The sequence below is a fragment of the Sarcophilus harrisii genome, chromosome 2 (genome assembly GCF_902635505.1).
Source record: "Sarcophilus harrisii chromosome 2, mSarHar1.11, whole genome shotgun sequence".
Lineage (NCBI taxonomy): Eukaryota > Metazoa > Chordata > Mammalia > Dasyuromorphia > Dasyuridae > Sarcophilus > Sarcophilus harrisii.
Window position 1 is genome coordinate 417,042,184 of NC_045427.1, and position 18,442 is coordinate 417,060,625.

The following is an 18,442-nucleotide window of genomic DNA, read 5'->3' on the forward strand; positions in this document are numbered from 1 at the left end:
GTTATCTGTAAAATAAGTTGGAGAAGGAAATGGCAAACCACTTCAATATCTTTGCCAAGAAAACTCCAAATGGGATCTTGAAGAATAAGCAACTGAAATGACTAAATAACAATAATAAAAAAAAATTGATTTATTCAATGAACATTTAATAAAGAACCTGCTATTGGGATAGTATTTGCATCATCTATCTCAGAATTATTGAAAGCACCTTATAAATCTCTATTGCTGTGACTAGGAGCTTAGCAATATTAGTTGCATAAGTATATGTGCAAAGAAGAAAGCAGTGCTGCTAGATCAGGTACAATTTTTCCCCACCTGCTTAGGTGGTCCCCAAGAAGCTTTGGTTCCCTGGGGAATTTGTTAATGAGAAGATTCCTGACCAGCTGGGAAGAAAAAGCAGAAGAGGTCAAAATGTCAAATGGGTCAGTCAGTCAATAAGTATTTTATTAACTCTTCTCTATGTACCTGGCATTATGCTAAGTGTTGGGTAAAAACAGAAAGGCTCCTTCAAGGAGCTCACCATCTAACAACTACAAACTATATGTACACAGGATAAGCATGAAATAGTTAACAGGAAAGGCACTAGAAGAATTAGGAGAGGTTGGGAAAGGCTTCCTGTAGAAGGAAGATTGTAGATGGGATTTGAAGAAAACCAGGGAAGCCAAAAGGTTGGAGATTCTGAGGGAAAGCATTCTGGGCATAGGAGTCAGAAAGTGCCTCAAGCTGAGAACTACCAGGAGGTCAATGTCACTGGGGAAGTTAGATGTAAAAGAATTGGAAGAAAAGGAAGGAAGGTATGAAGGGGTTGCAATGTTAAACAGAGGGTCATTTGTACAGACTTTCCAGGGGAAGTACAAAACTGAATTTGGAAGGGGACAGAAAAGGAAGGATGAGGCTGAAGATGAGGGTCAGGACTCAATTAACACCAACATTTTATAAAGCTATTATTAACTACAGGGCCTGTTTTACAGATCTGTAGTCACATGAGAGGTGGATTGTCTTGTTCCAAGCCTGTAGTTAGTAAGTGGCTAAGAAGCATGGGCTGACTTGAATTTGAGTTTTCACTAATCTGGAGAGATGTCTCTTAGATAATAAACTCTTGAGGGTCGAAACTTTTTCTTGCAAATAGGAGGTCTGGTCAGAAAACCTCAGGGGTTTAAGTATTTGCAACCTCTTATAATCTGGCTTAAATTACTTTCTGATTCATTTGTACTCCAACACTGGCTCAAAGGCCAACTGATCTGCTTACCTGTTGTGCACACACAAGTCATTCTTATATCCTCTGCATTCCTGGTCTAACTGCACTTTTCTTCTGACTTGTACTCTCTTCACAGTTCAGAGTAGCTTGCTTCTCCATAGGAGGTTGTCTTGAACTCCCCAAAGTAAAATTACATTATATTTTACTTGGTTTATCTTTTGTATTTACACTTACATGCAAGTTTCCCCTAATAGACAAAATAACCACTGCCCTCAGGGAGCTTATACTGATTATCTATCAAGGGAAACTTGCATGTATAAAGCAGAATCATCAGAGGAAGGGGGAATACTCCAGTCATTAAAATGCTAAATTAGAAAATGGGGATGAGTGCAACAATCATAATGGCTCCCATTTCTAAAAAGGTTTGAAGTGTACAAATGGTTCTCCTTAAAACAACTTTATGAAGTCAGTGTAAATATTATTCACTATTTTACAGTTGCGAATATTGAGATGTTGAGAGTTTTATGCACTTTTTTTTTCAATTTCCTCATCAGTTCTTTTCAGACAAAGTGCTTTGCCCGAAGTTCTATTCCAGTGACGCTGGTAAAGGGTTCTAATCTAGTGAAGTTTGTCAGTGATTTTAAACCCAAGGTTTTTCTATTATACCTCTTCTCATCTCTCCTGATGGATTAAGAAAGTGATGGCTGCCATTAGACTGAGAATACCATACCTGCCACAAAATTTAAAATCTGCCCCATAAAGGTGTGGACTTGTTTGAATCCTAAACGGGCTGAGCTGGAAGAGAACTTTTTTACTTTATAGTCTATCACACTTAATGTGATAGAATAAGAAACTGAGGGCAAACTAACTCTCTAAATAGAGCAGTCCTAATTGGAAAGCTCTAACCTCTGCTGGGAAACCTGGTTTAGGTGAGTTTAGAGCTGACTTCACAGGCTGTAGCAAAGCTCAGTTGCCATGGCAATGAAATATACATTTATGCCAAGCCCTATCTCAAGTGGTAGGGAAGTAGAGTGGTTACTTGAAGGCAGGCGGTTGTTTTTGATTTGTTTGGGACATTTGTTTAATCAATCAAGGCAATCAGTGAAGGCTTTCTGGAGGAGATATTTTTTGAAGAGTGAAGAGGTTATGAGTACATAGCCAAGGAGGGGACATGGGAATAAAAAGTCACATTGTATGATTTTCCTGAAGGCTTGCGACTTGGGGAAGAAGTTGTTCAAAAATTGTTGGAGTTGGGTGGAGACCCAAAGGGAATTCTGCTGAATCTTGCTTGAAAAACTTTAAAGTTTTAATTTTCATTTTAAAAGGATTGAATCGGGACTAATTCACTGTGAATACCATGAACCTTAAGTTTGGGGTGCTGGAGAACGCAGGATCCTTAATTTCCTAGTCTTGAGCTCCCAGGCCTCGCTGAAACCCGTTTGGGCCTAGTTGTTACATAACCCGGGGAGTTCCTTGGCTGGAACCGGTGTCTCATCTCTAAGCCTCCCTAGCCAATCGTGTTATTAAACTTGCAACAGGCTTTAAGCCAGAGCAGCAATCGGGCCGGTGTCCCCCAGTGAACCTTCCTCCTTCCCAAGCTTTTTAGGTCTGAGTGGGTGCTAGCCCTGGCTCGGAGTGGAGGGTGATGTAGGGGGTTGTTTGTTTGTTTGTTTCATACTAAAAGGCGGCCGCGGCGAAAGCCGGTTCCCAAGTGAAGCCGGGCTGCCCAACCCCGCTGCAGGGAGGAAGGCACTGCTCAGGCTGCACTAGAGGGCCATCTGCATCAGCGCCGAGAACTGCAGCAGCGGCGGCGGCGGCGGCAGCCTCAGCCGAACAGCCTCCTCTCGGAGCCGTGGTGGCACCTCCCGGGACCGCACATGCCCTTTGTTTATCCGCCCTCTCGCCCCGTCTGGTGTCTGGGTGCATTTCGCTCAAATGCTGAATAATTAGGCGCCTCCTGCTGTCACCGTGGGCCGAGTAGGCCAGGGAAGCGCTGGGGACCGTCAGGTCGTCTTCTCCCTGGGTGGCAAAGAAGCTCAAGCAGCAGATCGGGGAAAGGGAGGGCGAGGGGGGAATTAGGGAAGTGAGCAGTGCCCCATCTCACCGCTCCGAATCCCCTCAGATCCTAATCCTGGAGAACTGGGAAATCCACCCCAGAGGGACCCCCTGAGGCTTTAGGGCAGGAGGGAAAGGAGTGTATGAGTGTGTTGAGAGTTGGGAGCCCCGGGCTGGGAAATACCGGGACCAATACCCCGGGCTGCGGGCAAGAGGAGGAGGAGGAGGAGGAGGAGGAGAAGGAAGGTGGGGGAAATGGGAGGAGGGAGACTCAGGCTGGAGGAAGGGAGCCGGCCTCGAATCTGGACCTTGACGGATGAGTGGGGGCGGGACGGTAAGGGCCAGGACCCGGAGAAGGACGAACCGAAAGACAGACTGACATGCAAGCTTGCAGACACACTTGCAGGCAGGCGGGGCTGAAGGGAGCTATTCGCGTGGAGTGGGACCCGCCGCCTTCGCTGCGGGGGGTAGGGGGGGTGAAGTGGGGGTGGGGCGGGTGGTCCACTGTATCTCTTCTACCACTTCCCCAGGTCTACTTCTGGGCTAAGATGTGTGTGTAGGTGGGGCGGGGCGGGTGGTCTGTCTGCCCGAGGGTGGGGACTGTGGCCCAGGCCGGGCCGCAGGGTGGGGTAACCCGACCCAAGCTGCTGGGCGCTGCTGCTGCACCACCATCAGCGGGGAGGGGGAGGGAGGGAGGGAGGGGAAGGGGGGGGGGGGGGGGTATGGGAAGAGCCAGGCGGTGTCTCCCCCTTAACACCCCCCCCCCAGCTCCAGGGGGCAGCCGCTGAAGCTGCAGCCCCTGCTGCCGCGGTGCCCAGCCTGTCCCCGCCCCAAAGGCCCGGTCTGAGCCGGGGAGCCAGCCTTTGGGGCTGCTCCAGGTTCGTTCAGGGAGACCAGCAGCTGCCTCCATTTTGTTTCCTGCTCAGCTGGGTCGATGGTGGTGGTGGTATCTATTTAGGTATTTTGGGGGGTGGGAACAGAAAGACCACCTGCAGCCGTCATTGGGGGGGGCAGACTTGAGGCCGTAGGAGCCCCCCAGCCCAGGCACTCAGGTGGTCCTTAGAGCACGGTGGGGGGATGGTCCAGGCCCGGGGGGGGGGCAGGTGCCCAGTGGTTGGGGAGCCCTGGCTGTAACCTAAGATGGAGGCCGGGACTGACGCGGGCCGAGCCGGGTCAGGCAGGCATGGAGGGAGGGAGGGAGGGAAGGCCTGCGGGCCTGGAGGAGGAGGAGGAGGTGGAGGAGGAGGAGGAGGAGAAGGGTGGGCAAGGCCGCAGCAGTGGCATTCGCCGCCGCTGCCAGGTGCGGGACTGAGGCAGGCCAAGGCAACCGACACCACCTGGCACCGAGAGCGGGGGGCTGCAGGCAGAGCCATGTGCGGCTGCAGCCGGGACCGGAGCGCTAGCTAGGGCGGTAGCGCTCAGAGGTGTGTGAGGGGCCGCAGAGACTTTTCAGCCTGACGTCGCCGGCCCTCACCGAGCTTCCGACGGAGACACCGACGGATACTGCTCCCACTCCAATCGCTCCCCCCACCTCGAAGCGGGCCCTTGCCTTGACAGCACAGGGCCGCGGGGCGCAGTGGGCCCGGCGCTCTCGGGCCAGGCACGAGGAGGGTGGCAGACCGGGAAGGGGGGGTTATGTGTAGTGAAAGGGGGGGTGAAGCTGAGGGGCGGAGCTGATTGGGCGGCGCCGTCGCGAACTGGCCTTCACCCGCGCTGAACCCCAAGAGTGAGGAGGAGGGAGCGCGCGCTGGGAGACGAAGCCCCGGGGGCGGGAGAGGGGAAGCACGCGCACACGCGCACGCGCGCCTAGGGCCGGAGCGCGCGCTGAGGAGGGTGGAGGAGGGTGGTGGTGGCGGCGGGGGGGAGTGAGTGGGGAGGGAGGAGGAGGAGGAGAAACAGGCCGGGGCAGGTCGGGCGCTCGCTCCTGCCTTCAGCCTAGGAAGAGAAAAGGGGGGAGGGGGGGCGCAGCGAGCGGCTTCTTTTTCCCTATTCACTGCTTATCCCCTACCCCCTACTCAGCGTAATGAGGTCAGCCCCCCTCCCCAGCAGCCAGGCCGGGGAGGGGGCGCCACGAGCGCTGAACTGGGGAGGGCCGGCCCAGCCCGGGCCTGGCGGGGAAGATGGTGGCGGCCGTGTGAGGTGAGGGGGCGATGGGGGGGCGGGGCGGCCGGGGGCAGAGGGGGAGGAATAGGGGGGAGGAAAGAGACGCGGAGCCGGGGAGAACAGCCTTGCTGGGGCTGCAGCTGTGCTCTAGCGCGAGTCTGACAGAGCTCGCGGGCCAAGCCGGCCGACTCAGGCCGGGTCAGGCCGAACCGAGTCGGTGGCCCAGGCAGCAGAAGCAGCAGCAGCAGCAGCAGCAGGAGTATGGCTCCCTCCCCTCTCCATCACTACCAGCGGCGCTCGGGCCTAGCCGGCCCCTGCTGCGAACTTCCTCCCTCCCGTGGGCCTGGGCCGAGTTGCAGCCCAGTCCCCCTCTCTCCCCCGGGCCTCAGGTACCCGGGGCAGCCCCTTAGGCTAGTGGCGGTAGGACAGGCCGGAAGGCCCGTACCGGAGCAGGTGGGAGGTGTTGTTGGGGGCAGCCTCCGGGCTGCAAAGTTTGCAAGGCCGCTGAATATTGATGAGCGTGCGGGGCTCTGGGAAGGAGCAGGCAAGGAGCGGGGGCTGGGGGCAGGCAGCACCAGCAGCAGCCATGTTTGTCAATCTGCAGCTGCAGCAGCAGCAACTGCTGTTCTGACTCCTGGTCGAGCACCCGGAGTGCTGGCCACTGGGGCACCGGGGCTAGAGGGGCGGCTACGCAGGAGGATACCGACTACGGAGGGATAAATGATCGCCTGTGGCCTCTGGGCCTGGCTTTGCTGCGGTTTGCAGGGTGCAGCGCTATTGTGACTGGAGTCAGGGGGGGAACCTTTTTGTGTCACCACACCAAAGCCCACCTCTTGCTCAGGTTCCCCAACTCGGGGAAAACTGGTGCTGAGGGCTCTGTTTTGTCATTGGGGGGCGCTGACTCTTTCCTTTGAGAGTCCATCTCTTACTGAATTCCTGGAGATTTTAATTTTAGTTCACCAACTGGCCAGCCCTCTTCTCAGCAGCACAGGAAAAAGCTGCTGTTTGAGACCATGTGTAAGGACCTGTGCCCTTCTCTCCCCTGGGAAGATGCTATTGTAGCTTTCTGAGCCCAGTTTGACTGATGAACTATTTTTTTTCCCTGTGTAAATGTGTTGGGAAGGTTTTGAGGAGATGTAGGCCTCTGAATTAGTGCTGCCATTTTGGAGAGCAAAGGAGACAAATGGTTCTCTTCACTGTCATTGATTGCCTTATTTTTGATTTACAGGTTGATGTTGGCCCAGAATGGATCAGACCTGTGAACTGCCCAGAAGAAATTGTCTGCAGCCCTTTTCTAACAGAGTGGATTTAGATGCCCCTGAAGAAAAGGACACCCCTTTCGGTAATGGTCAATCCAATATTTCTGAGCCTCTTAATGGGTGTGCTATACAATTATCGGCTGCCATTAATAGTGGAACATCCAAAATTACTTATGGACAAGATCCATCATCTTGTTACATTCCACTGCGGCGACTACAGGATTTGGCCTCCATGATCAATGTAGAATATTTAAATGGGTCTACTGATGGATCAGAATCCCTTCAAGACCCTGAAAAGAGAGATTCAAGATCTGGGTCACCAAATGTTTGCACTTCCTTGAGTCCTAGTGATCCAAGAGCACTTGCTATGAAACAGGAACCCACTTGTAATGACTCCCCTGAGTTCAAGGTAAAAATAACAAAGACTGTCAAGAATGGGATTCTACACTTTGACAATTTTGTTTGTATGGAAGATGCAGATACAGATATAGAGTCTGAAATGGACACAGAGCAGCCAGGCACAGAGGATGACAGTATAGACGAAACCTTTGAAAAAACAAGGCAAGACCTAACTAAGACAAATGCTACCTGCAATTACCAGCCCCAATCAGAGAATGGTATAGAAGTGCTCATGGGAATTGAACAAGACAGCACAACAGAAAGTTGTGAAATAAAGTCACCAGTTTTACCATTAGCTCCAAACGAAATGCAGAAAAATAATCAAAGAACTGCCATGGACAGCAGAATTGAAAAGCCAGAGCTTCACCCAGGCCCCTGTTCACTAGGAGATACAAATATTACATTAGAAGAACAATTAAACTCCATAAATTTATCTTTTCAGGATGATCCAGACTCCAGTACCAGTACGTTAGGAAACATGATAGAATTACCTGGAACATCATCATCATCTACTTCACAAGAATTACAATTTGTAAGCAGTTTTTGGTACAACTTAACATGTATTACAGACAATTTTTGAAACTGATGATTGCTAGTTGAGTTTCTGTTGTGTGTCATTTTGTAATGGAAACCTTTTGGTTATAATTGACAAGAAAAATCTAATATTTTTTTAATTTAGGTCTGTGTTTTCTATGTGCTTGGTTATTTTAGGTGATTTTCAAGAGAAGTTAGGATTAGTTTCGAATCTACTTGGAAACAAAACTTTAGAGCTAATAGTGTACATTTATTCTAACTCTTGAAGCAAATAGTAATAGGTTTCACTGCCTGTCAGTGGACATGCTTTTTATTTGGCCTTCAATTTCTTCATTAAGTCAAGACTTCATAGAAAAGGCTGCTTCTTTTAGTTAAAATTAGGTTGCTGTTGCTGCTCATATAAAACTACATCTCTTTGGCATAAGCCAGAAGCTTCCAGTGTTGATCATACATAGCCAGTCAGATTACATTAAATGTTCCCAGTTCTGCTCTGAATTTTCTGTTATTGAAGGGTATAGCTTTGGAGACAAGGTACAATTATAAGAAGAACTTCAAGGTAATTTTAATACTGAAGTAATTGGGGGAAAAAAAAGTAAAAAATTAATCATCTAGACACTACTTAAAAGGTTATTATTACAAAACCAGTTAATAGTCTGCTGCTGTGAAGGGTTGGGCAAATCACTTTGTACCTCAGTTTTCCTAGTCTCAAGAGAGGGGGTTGAACTAGGTGATTTTAAGTTAGGATTGTGTTTTTGACATTGACAATTTCTTTACTCTTTTACACACTCATAGTCATCAGCATTGCTTCTGAAAAAGGGCTGCTTAGCCAACAAGTGCTGCAGAAATAACTATTAAGGGGAAAGGTTTGTCAAAAGATAATTTTATGGTATGTGGTGATTTTTCTGGGCACTTGAAGAATACTGCCAGATAGCTGAGGTATCCTTTAAAGTTGCAGGAGGAGAATGGGGGTGTGTCGTGTCACTTTGTTTCTATTGATTCATATTTTAGATATGTCTCAACTCTCCTTGAAATGATCTTTTGATTATTTAGTGTGGCTTTGTGTATATGCATTTATTTCTAATTATTGCATTTCTTATTTTAGTAATATTTGAGGGTGTCCTGGTATAAGAAGTTGGGATTTATTGGAATGGATAAGTTGTTGTGTAAGCTTTTTGGAAATTGAGGCAAATGAAATATTTCTCATGGTTCATTTATATTAATTTTTTGTGTATAGTTTTACCTTGATTTTCTTGTAAAGCTTGCATATGTGTTTTCTTATAAAGCCTGCCAGAAACATGCATGTACTCCTTGGAAGGAAGTAGAGATAAATATTCCTTCAAGGAGAGGAGAGGGGAGGAGGGGGAGGAGAGGAAGAAGGAGAAGGAGGAGAAGGAGGGAGAGATAGAGAGAGAGTATGTGTGTGTATGTGTGTGTGTTTGGTTTAAAACATTTTGGAGCTATTTCTAGATGTGTTAGGAGTAGCCTAAACTTATGTAAATTTGGAAGACATGGAAATTTTTAAGTGAAGAATTTAATTGACTTGAAGACTGTTTTGGGTTTAATGAGGGTTTTCATCTTACAGATCTTTGGCTCAAATGTGGGTGAATCAGGTAGTTCTATTTTTAGATATTTTTAGCTTTGATCTTCCTTAAAAACAGTCTTAAAAATATGAAGTCAATCAATACCGTACCATTTGGAATGAATCCTTAGGGAAACATTGTGGTTTGTGAGACAAGTCTCTGAATTGTTGCTTTGCTACGTTGTGAAAATCAGAGTGCACTGTTAGTGTAAAGAAAAGAAGTTTTTTTGGGGGAAAACCCTCAAACCAAAAATGTCTTTTGTTAATTTTGATTGTAAAAATGATGAATTAATTTCCTGTTTGATTGTTTAAAATACGTGGAACTCGGTTCTTATCACTTGAATGGCCTACTTGGAATCCCTGGAATGAGATTTTTCAGCCTCATTCCCTAGCAGCTAGAAGTAAAAACAATAAATTATTAAAAAAAAAAAAAATACTGTGAAATATTAGGATCACAGTATTGAAACTGGAAGGGACCTCATCATTTTACAGCGATAAAAGTGAGAACCAGAGAAATTATAATCACACAGATGCTAAGTGGCAGGAGTAGTATTTGACCCTACATCCATTTCGCTTTTCACTGTACCTTACTACTTCTGGAGTGAATAATAATATATTTTATAGATTCATAAATTTGTTAGGGGTGGAAGACAGCTTAGAAATCAGCCCAGCCTTCTCAATTGACTATTCAGAAATGGGAGGGGGTGTGTGTGTGTGTGTGTGTGTGTGTGTGTGTGTGTGTGTGTGTGTAGTTTAATAACCTCATTAAAACAGGAAGATAGTAAGAATAATAATTAAAAACATATGTAGATACTAGAATTTTAGTTGAGAGCAATTACTATTCCCCATCTCATTTTGTTTTTGAATATTAAAATATGTGGCCAAAGCAGGTAGTTTTCCTTTTCTATTTTATGCTTATCACTCTTAAGAAAAGGGAATCTGACACTGTTGGGGACTCCAGGGTGACAACTTTGGTGAGAACATATCCTCAGTCCTCAGAGCCTATATCTGTATCTGTTGTTGTTAAATAAAAACTTATTTTAAAATAGTAATTCACACTATTAACATTTCCTTTAAGATACTGTAGTATTAGGCTCTCTATGTTTTTGACTTAATCACTCATGAGAAAAGGGAATCTGACACTCGGGATTTCAGGGTTACAACTTTGGTGAGAGCATACCCTCACTCAGAGCCTATAGTTGTATCTGTTGCTGCTAAATGAAGATTTATTTTAAAATAGTAACTCACACTTTTAATATTTCCTTTAAAATACTGAAGTATAAGGCTCTCTATGTGTTATAATTCTGAACTATTAAACTTAGTTTTTCTTATGTTTTCCATATATTTTAAAACTCAGGATTTGGAAAAGAAATGCAGTTTGAAAAGACTTGGCCATGTTGCAATGTGCATAGTTGTAGTGAATACATATGTATATGAGAGCATAGATCCATTAAAGGGTATGTGCATCCTATTTAAGGAATCCTTTATTGTGTTTTTATTCCTTTCACAGATGCAGATTACAATTTTTTCATGTCAAAGTTTACTAGACAGTTTTATTGAATTACTGTGTCCAAAAAGTTCATCAATTGATGGTCATCTTTATGGAGATAACTCTTATCTTAGGTTGACTTTCAGACAACAGCTATAGGGAATGCCTTTGACTTGTGCTTTGCTGACATGAGCTTTGAGAATTTAGAGTCACCTTTATGTTATGATGCAGTAAAACATGACTTTAGTGGAAGGTGTGTACCTACATAGACTTTTCTCTTTCTTTTTCTTTCTCTCTTTCTATGTCTGTCTATTTCCTGGTATTTAAAACCTTTTACCACATGGTTCCAATTGCCTTTATGCTCTGTTACATATTACTTTGTGGTACAGCCAAAATGACCTTCTTGTTGGTGTAATACAATGTTCTTTCTCCCATGTCTGGAGTGCACTGTCTCTTCACCTCCACCTCTTAAAATAAGTGAAGCTTTCTCAATTTCTTTGTGTTTGTGTTTACATTTTTTCTTACCTGTTGGAGCAGAATTTTTCCCTTGAGATCTAGATTAGTATTTCATACATGGCAGGTTTTTAGTAAATGCTTAATGATTAATTGATGCTAAGGTTGTTATACCAACTTCAAAATAGATGATTACTAAATATTTATTGGACATTTATATGCAGTGTCAGCCAATATATGGTTAAAGTGTTGTATAATATATTAATTTTCCTTTTATTACATTGGTACAGAGAATTCCTGATACATATCAACAACTGGTATTTAACTTATAGTCTTAGGTGAGTTGCTTGGGGTTAAGATTAAGTGACTTAATCAGTCACACTGCTTGCATGTGTAAAGTAGGGTCTGAATATAACACTAGTTCCTAAATTCAAGGCTTCCCCTTTATGGTATACTGACTCTCAAGTTGTGTGAGCAAGACTATAATGGCTAATAGATTTCAAGAAAAATATCCTCAATCTGCAGTAGTCAGGGAAGACTTTGTAGAAGAGGTGGGATTTGGAACTGGGTATGGAAGGTGCTTAGGCAGGATTTGATTAGGTAGAAGAGATCAATAATAGCAGGACATTCATTGGATAGTGAAAACAACCTGATTATAGACTGGTACTTTTGGATGACTAATGGAGTTAGATTAGGAAAGACTTCAGAAACCATGCAGAGGGTCATTTTAGGTTTTCGAATATGGGATTGACATCATGAATTGGGTGATTTAAATTTTGTGTGAATGTAACCTGTATTAGATTGATTGCCCTCTTGGGGAGAGAGAGAAAAAAGTAGAAATCAAAATACTACAAAAGTAAATATTAAAAATGGATAAATTTTTAAAAATAAGTGGATTATATAAAGATTATCCTGGCAGTGGATGTGTGGAGGATGAATTAGAATACAAAAGCCCGGAAGAATTAATCTGGACTTTTAGAGCAGAAATGGAGAAGAGGGTAGGTGGAGACCTATCTAGCTGATAGGTTGATTGGATAGGATTATGGTGATATTTGACTAGCTGAGCTGGTATTTTTAACACAGAAATTAGGAGCATTCTTTACTGATGTTGGATTCCCCCCCCCTTTTTTTTTTAAGTTTTGATATTGGTAATAAGGTGGGCACAAAGAAGATGATATCTGTAAATGTCCAGCTTTGGCTAAGACAATAGAAACAGAATGATGAAGGGGCAGTGCTTTTTTCGTTAGTAGAGGAAGATGATCTTAGATACATTGATAGAGTTTCTGACCTGAATTTATACTAGTACTTTTGTCTAATGAATTCCTAATAAAAAAAATTTCATAATTTCCAGGTGTGCTGAATAGAGTTGTTTCTATCTGGTTAATTGTTACCTGCCTTGGAATAATCAGTAAACATTTTGTGATTGCTTATTGTGTATAAGACACTGTGTTATAAAGTCTAAGGATCTAGAAAGATTTTGATAAGACCTCCTTACCGTTAAGGAGCTTCCATATGCATAATTTATCATCTTATGATAAATGAGAGCATGTGTTATTTGTCAAGTGAATGAGATATTTGTGGGTCGTTTAGAAGATCATAAAAGGGATAGAGATCTACCTATTGGAATTGCAAGTCCCTAGTTATTTGCAAACCTTGTTTTGTCATTATTGATGATTGATTATAATTCCATCATTAAAAAGCATTTAAAGGAAATGAAATTATCCTGGGAAGTGAGTAAGCTAGCTTCTTTCATTGAACATTCTTATTTTATTCAACCTAAATAAAGTTCACTTTTGCCATTACTGTTGGTACTTCCAGCCTTTTAGTATCTCAGCCTTGCCAAAAGTCTGAAGTGTGAATATTGCACGAGTAGCCCCTTAACTGGAGTGAGATCCTGGAAAGTATAGACTTTTTTTGTTGTTGGAGGTGGAAATATATTTAGTTTTACAATTAACAGGACCATTTTTGAAATTATGCATAATTGGTCAAGAATTCAAATCTGTTAAGGCCCATCAAGTTTTATTTCTTATTAATTGCTTCAAAAATGCTTTTTTCGTAGATATAGAAGAATCTCAGCAGTAGTCTTAATCCAACCCCCTCATTTTACAGATGAGGTAACTGTAGCTCAGAGATTGATACTTTTCCAGAGTTTCACTATGGAACAAATGGTAAGGCACAGGTTTAAATGAAGCACTTTTTGTAAATCTTATATAAAACTGAGAAAATTATACATATTTGTAACTTTTTCTTATTCAATCTCAATTTGTTTTTGAAGGAAAAGAATATCTCTCAGGTAAATTGTTATTTTGTAAGATTTCTGATTTTACATATATTTAGTAAAAATTCTATTGCTCAAAACATTATTAGAATGAAAAAAGGAATCTATTTTAGGGGATTAAATTAAGAATAATTACTGGTTATGTGATATTCCTTCATATCCTGATAAAAGTCGAAGGGTAGAGAGGTGTGGTAAGGTTTTTTGTTTTTGTTTTTTTGGCCATATTTTATGAGCACACATATTCCTTATGTCAGCTCTAATTTCACCAACTGTTGTAATTGGAGCTGTTCCGTTCTCCCTGGTGAAAGCAAATTATACAGGTTATACATATATCCAATGAAAATAACATTGGGATTATTAAGACAAAACCATTAGCCAAATATTCATTGGGATTTTCATTTCAGAAGACCTCTTTTGACATAGTCATAGTGCAAGTAAAATATTTTCAGATTTTCTTGAAATAAAAATGTAAGTGCTACAATTACGTCATGTCAGTCCTTGAAGAATCAGAGAACAATGGAAAGATGATGCTCAATTTTTTAAACTATTTCCAAGTTTGGCCTTAGAATAGAAAATTTTTTAGTATAATAATTGTACTGCTAGAGTTTGTTTTTAATTAGGATTAATTGTTAATGTATACAGTATCATAGCAGTTTTAAAGTTTATTACAAGGATTTATAGGAAACTGATAGTGATCTTTACACAGTTTTAGCTTTTGATTTTGATTACCTATTAGCAATTAACACTGATTCTGTTACATCCTGTGTTGTGACCTTGGGAAAGTTAATTCACCTCTCTCAAACTTGTTTTCCTCATCTGCAGAATGAGAAAGGTTAAACTAATTGCCATCTCTGATGCTTGACTGACTCTTATCTTGAGATCTTATGACATATTTTATGCCAATTTTAACAGTGATAAATACTGTTATTTATTTGACTAAAACTTGTAATGGCCTGAAGGAAGATTTTTGTTGCTACTGTTGTTTCATTTATATGGTGAATTTCAATAGACAGCTTATAATGCTAGTGCAAAAATTCTGTTACTGATTTTGTAAAATGACTAGTTATCAGAGAATGGTCTCCTGACTTATGTAGAGCCCCTTATTACTCTTAAATTTAATGACTAAAGTTTGATATTTAGAAGATGACCTTAATTAACAGATTTTTTAAAACTGCATAAACTCCATTCATATGTAATTAAAAAAGGAAAAAAACATAGCAGAACTTTTTCCTATCAAGGCAAAAATCAGTTTTCAGGCTTTGTGAAAGCCATTACCAATCAGAATCCCACCCAGTTATCTTTGAAATCTAATTCTGACCAGTATCAGTTGATTTACTAAATTATCTCTTGGTTCATTCCAAGTTTCCTGAATTAGCTTCAGAATTAACTTCAGTGTAGTTTTTAGTATTATATTTGTTATACTGTTATATTTGTTATACTGTTTTGAGTTTTTGAAATTGGTAATCTAGGTGTGATTAAACTATTGTATTATCACAATATTCTATTTCCTAACCATTCTAGGTAAGTTAGTTTATTTTACTATCTCAAAACTAGTTGTAGTCATTTCAAGGAGTAAAATTAATGTTTCCTTATTTCTTTGGCTCATAAAACTAAACATCTTTTAAAAATTAGTTTTATCACACTTGGTGAATTTTTTTTAACTTTACTTTTTCACCCTCTTACTCCCCCTTTAAAAGGGAAAATAAAGGAGGAGAAAAATCCCATGTGTAATAAATACGAATAGCCAAGCAAAACAAATTCCAGCATGAACTATGACCAGAGAGGTTTGAATTCTTCAGATTGTGGGCAGCATGCTTCATCAAATTGGTCTGCTGAAATTATGATTGGTTTGTAAGTCTTTCAGAGTTTATCTTTGAAATATTATTGTATAAATTGTTCTAATTCTGCTCACTTCATTCTGCATCATGCTAACTTTCTCTGAAACTGTCATTTCTTATGGGGAACAAAAATAACATTTCCTTTCTATAGTATTATTCAGCCCTTCTCCAGTTGATTCTTAATTTCCAGTTATTTGCTATTACAAAAAAAGAATTGCTATGAATATTTTTGTACATAAGAATCTTTTCCCTTTTTCTTTGATCTCTTTGTGGGTATAGACTTCTTAGTGATATTTCTATTTGTGATGTTTTATTAAAGTATTTCTTAGAAAGATGGTTTAATTTTACATGCAAAAGATGCAATTTTTTTAATTGTTACTGTAACATATATTTTCACATTCCTCAAAGATTTATTTAATGCCTGCTTTTTGTGCGGGGAAGGGAATTTATACTAGATTCTGAGGGAGATATAAATTGTAAAAATGACATTTCTTGTCCTCTTAAAAACTTAAATAAGGAGATTTTGACATTTATCTAAGTATAATAGAAGATAAGATATGATAGGTGCATAGAAAAGTGGCAAGAAATTAGGAGAGAATGAATTACTAAGTAATTCATTTCTTGCTGCAAGGAAAAGGGATATCTTCACGGAATAGGTATTCCTGCATTAGGATCTTGAAAGAGAAATAGTGGAACAAGTAGAGATGTTCAAACATTCTAAGCAAGACAGATCCTGGCATTCTAAACACAGTAGTTTTAGAATATTCATTACAATGTTCAATAGATTCTTTTGAATAGCCTGGCTGGTGACAAATCTTTTCTTGGAAGTAGTATTCGGTTTTTAGAAATGGCCAAAAGTTTGTTTTGATATCTGATATGGAAAATCATCAAATCCAGGGGTAGCGTTTTTCCCTAAGGAATGATTCTTTTGTCAGATTCTTGAACAGTTTTCAAAAGAAGTCCACACCTATTTGACCAGTTGAAGCATCATTGGAATACCGATGTGAGAGCAACATTAGAATTAGAATGTGGCCTTCCAAAGAAATCACTGTAAAGGATTTGTCTCATTGGTTTTGTGATTGCCTTTGCTAATGCAGATTGAAAACTAAGCTATCTCTATCTTTTGATTTTTCTCTTTCTGTAAATGGTCCAGGGAATCTAACCAATGATCTAGAGGCCTTCCTTTCATCCTGTAGATACAGCATTACATTCTAGCCACACACATCTCTTTTCCCTTGTTCTTGTTATATGACTGACTCACTTCATGTTCTAGTAATATATATTTTTGATGATGTCCTTTTTAGAACAGGTTTTTATTATTTCTATATTTTGTTTTGACAAAACAGACATTTCCCAACAAACCTTAAAGTATTTTCCTAGAAAATGGTAGTGCTAGTACATGACATTTTGCACTTTTTTAGTTTTTGGTAAACAGAAAGCTTTAACTTGAGTAGTCAAGTTCCATTATTGTTTCTTGAATTAGATGTGTTTTGTTGCCTCTTAGTGTTATCTTCATTTATATTATCATGGTTATCGTTCATAATCTTTCCCCTCAAATTCTAGATGGTGTCCTTTAGCCATTTTTTGGTGTAGATCCACAGGTAATTATATATTATAGTCTCCTTTTCAGTAAGTACCCTTTGGATTACCTGCAACTGTGATTATTGTGAGATCCTATTAATAATGGAAAAAATTCAAGTGGTAACTTAATCTCATGGCTGTATGGTGCATTAGTAGTAGAAATCATTGGACAAACAATTTAATAGACTATTGATAATTCTCCCCCTTCTATCATTAATTTTACTTTATATTTGTTTAATACTATCTTCCCATAGACTTTTTTTTTTTTTTTTTTTTTTTTTGGCTGAGGCAATTGGGCTTAAGTGACTTGCCCAGGGTCACACAGCCAGGATGTGTTAAGTGTCTGAGATCAAATTTGAACTCGGTTCCTCCTGACTTCAGGGTTGGTGCTCTATCCACTGTACCACCTAGCTGCCCTTCTCTTCCCATAAACTTTTTACATTTAGTTAGGATGGTTTTGTAAATTGTGTCAACAGAAAGATTAGGGTTTTGTGTTGTGTATATGGGTTTTTCTTTTTTTTTTTAATGTCATCCATATTTCACTTTGGTTAGCTGGGTAGACAGCTGAATGCACACATCAAATAGTTTGTTTCATATAGTTAATATTAAATATCTATGTTAAATGCTGTGAAAGGTTTCCTAGGTGATAACACAACACAGCTGGATCTTTTTGCAAAAATAAAATATTTGCATTTTTGATGTTATGTGTTCTCTATATCTTAATTGATGTTGTGAAAGAGGGTACTTGGAAAGATGGGGTTTATCTTTTAAGTAGATATGTGTCTTTAAGCTCTTCACTTGACTGAGTTTTTGTAAAATTTTGGGGGGGAGAACATATCAGAAGCTGACAAACTTGTTCTTCATCTAGGAACCAACTTTCAAATTTAGTGGTAAGCAGATTTTTTAGGTTTCCTGGTTTAATGTTTAACAATATCCAAATATTTTTGTCAAAAGTAAATGGTAAAATTAGATTATAGTATATGGGGGAAAAAATCTTGGAAGATTGAGTTTCTCTGTCCCTGTCCCTGTCCTTGGCAGGAAGTGTAGCAGCCATTATCAGGTCTATTCTTTCCTCCTCCCTCTTCGACCCCCACCTTTATCCCCCCCCACTTATTGACCAAGAAGCTTTGACCTCCATTTCTAACCATAGCTGGTTTTCTGCTCTTTAGGTAGTCTAGTATAGCATTTTCCTAGTACTCCCACTCTTTTTGTCTCTCAAGGCCTTCTCTTCCCCCCCCCCCCCCCCATAGTGGTGCCAGGCAGTAGTATCAATACTGATCCACATTGTTCTCCTGATGCTCAGAAATCTTAAATCTTAAGCTCAAGAAATTCATTAGCCTCAGCCCCTCCCCATTTGAGTACAGATTACAAACGTGACCATATCCAACAGAAAAAAATGTTACATCTTAAATGAGTTTAAGGATATTTTGTCTCTCAGATTCCCTTTTACACATTGCTTCTGACCTCCATTAAGAGAAAAATCTATGTACTCAGTTTTTCCTTGGTTCAGAGGTGTCACATAACCTCAGTTTTCAGTTTCTTCCATTGTTCTCTCCCTCCTCCCCCATGCAAAAAAAAAAAAAAAAAATCTCTTCAGGATAACTTACCCTTCACCAAATATCTTGTTGTCTCCCATATACCTTCTCTTTGGAAAAAGGAAACAGTTTCTAACTCCT

General features: G+C 41.1%; 1 protein-coding gene across 11 annotated transcripts in view; it reads left to right on the forward strand.

The window, feature by feature from the left end:
* NSD1 (nuclear receptor binding SET domain protein 1) overlaps nucleotides 1-18,442 on the forward strand; it is a 165,624-nt gene that overhangs the window by 28,735 nt on the left and 118,447 nt on the right. For 2 of the 11 annotated variants that reach the window (XM_031953740.1, XM_031953748.1), the window contains exons 1-2: nucleotides 5,131-5,392; nucleotides 6,585-7,546. In XM_031953740.1, coding sequence (XP_031809600.1) covers nucleotides 6,602-7,546 — 945 coding nt within the window. In that variant the 5' untranslated portion in view covers nucleotides 5,131-5,392; nucleotides 6,585-6,601. The other 9 variants (XM_031953741.1, XM_023506588.2, XM_031953747.1 and 6 more) reach the window with 8 other exon arrangements.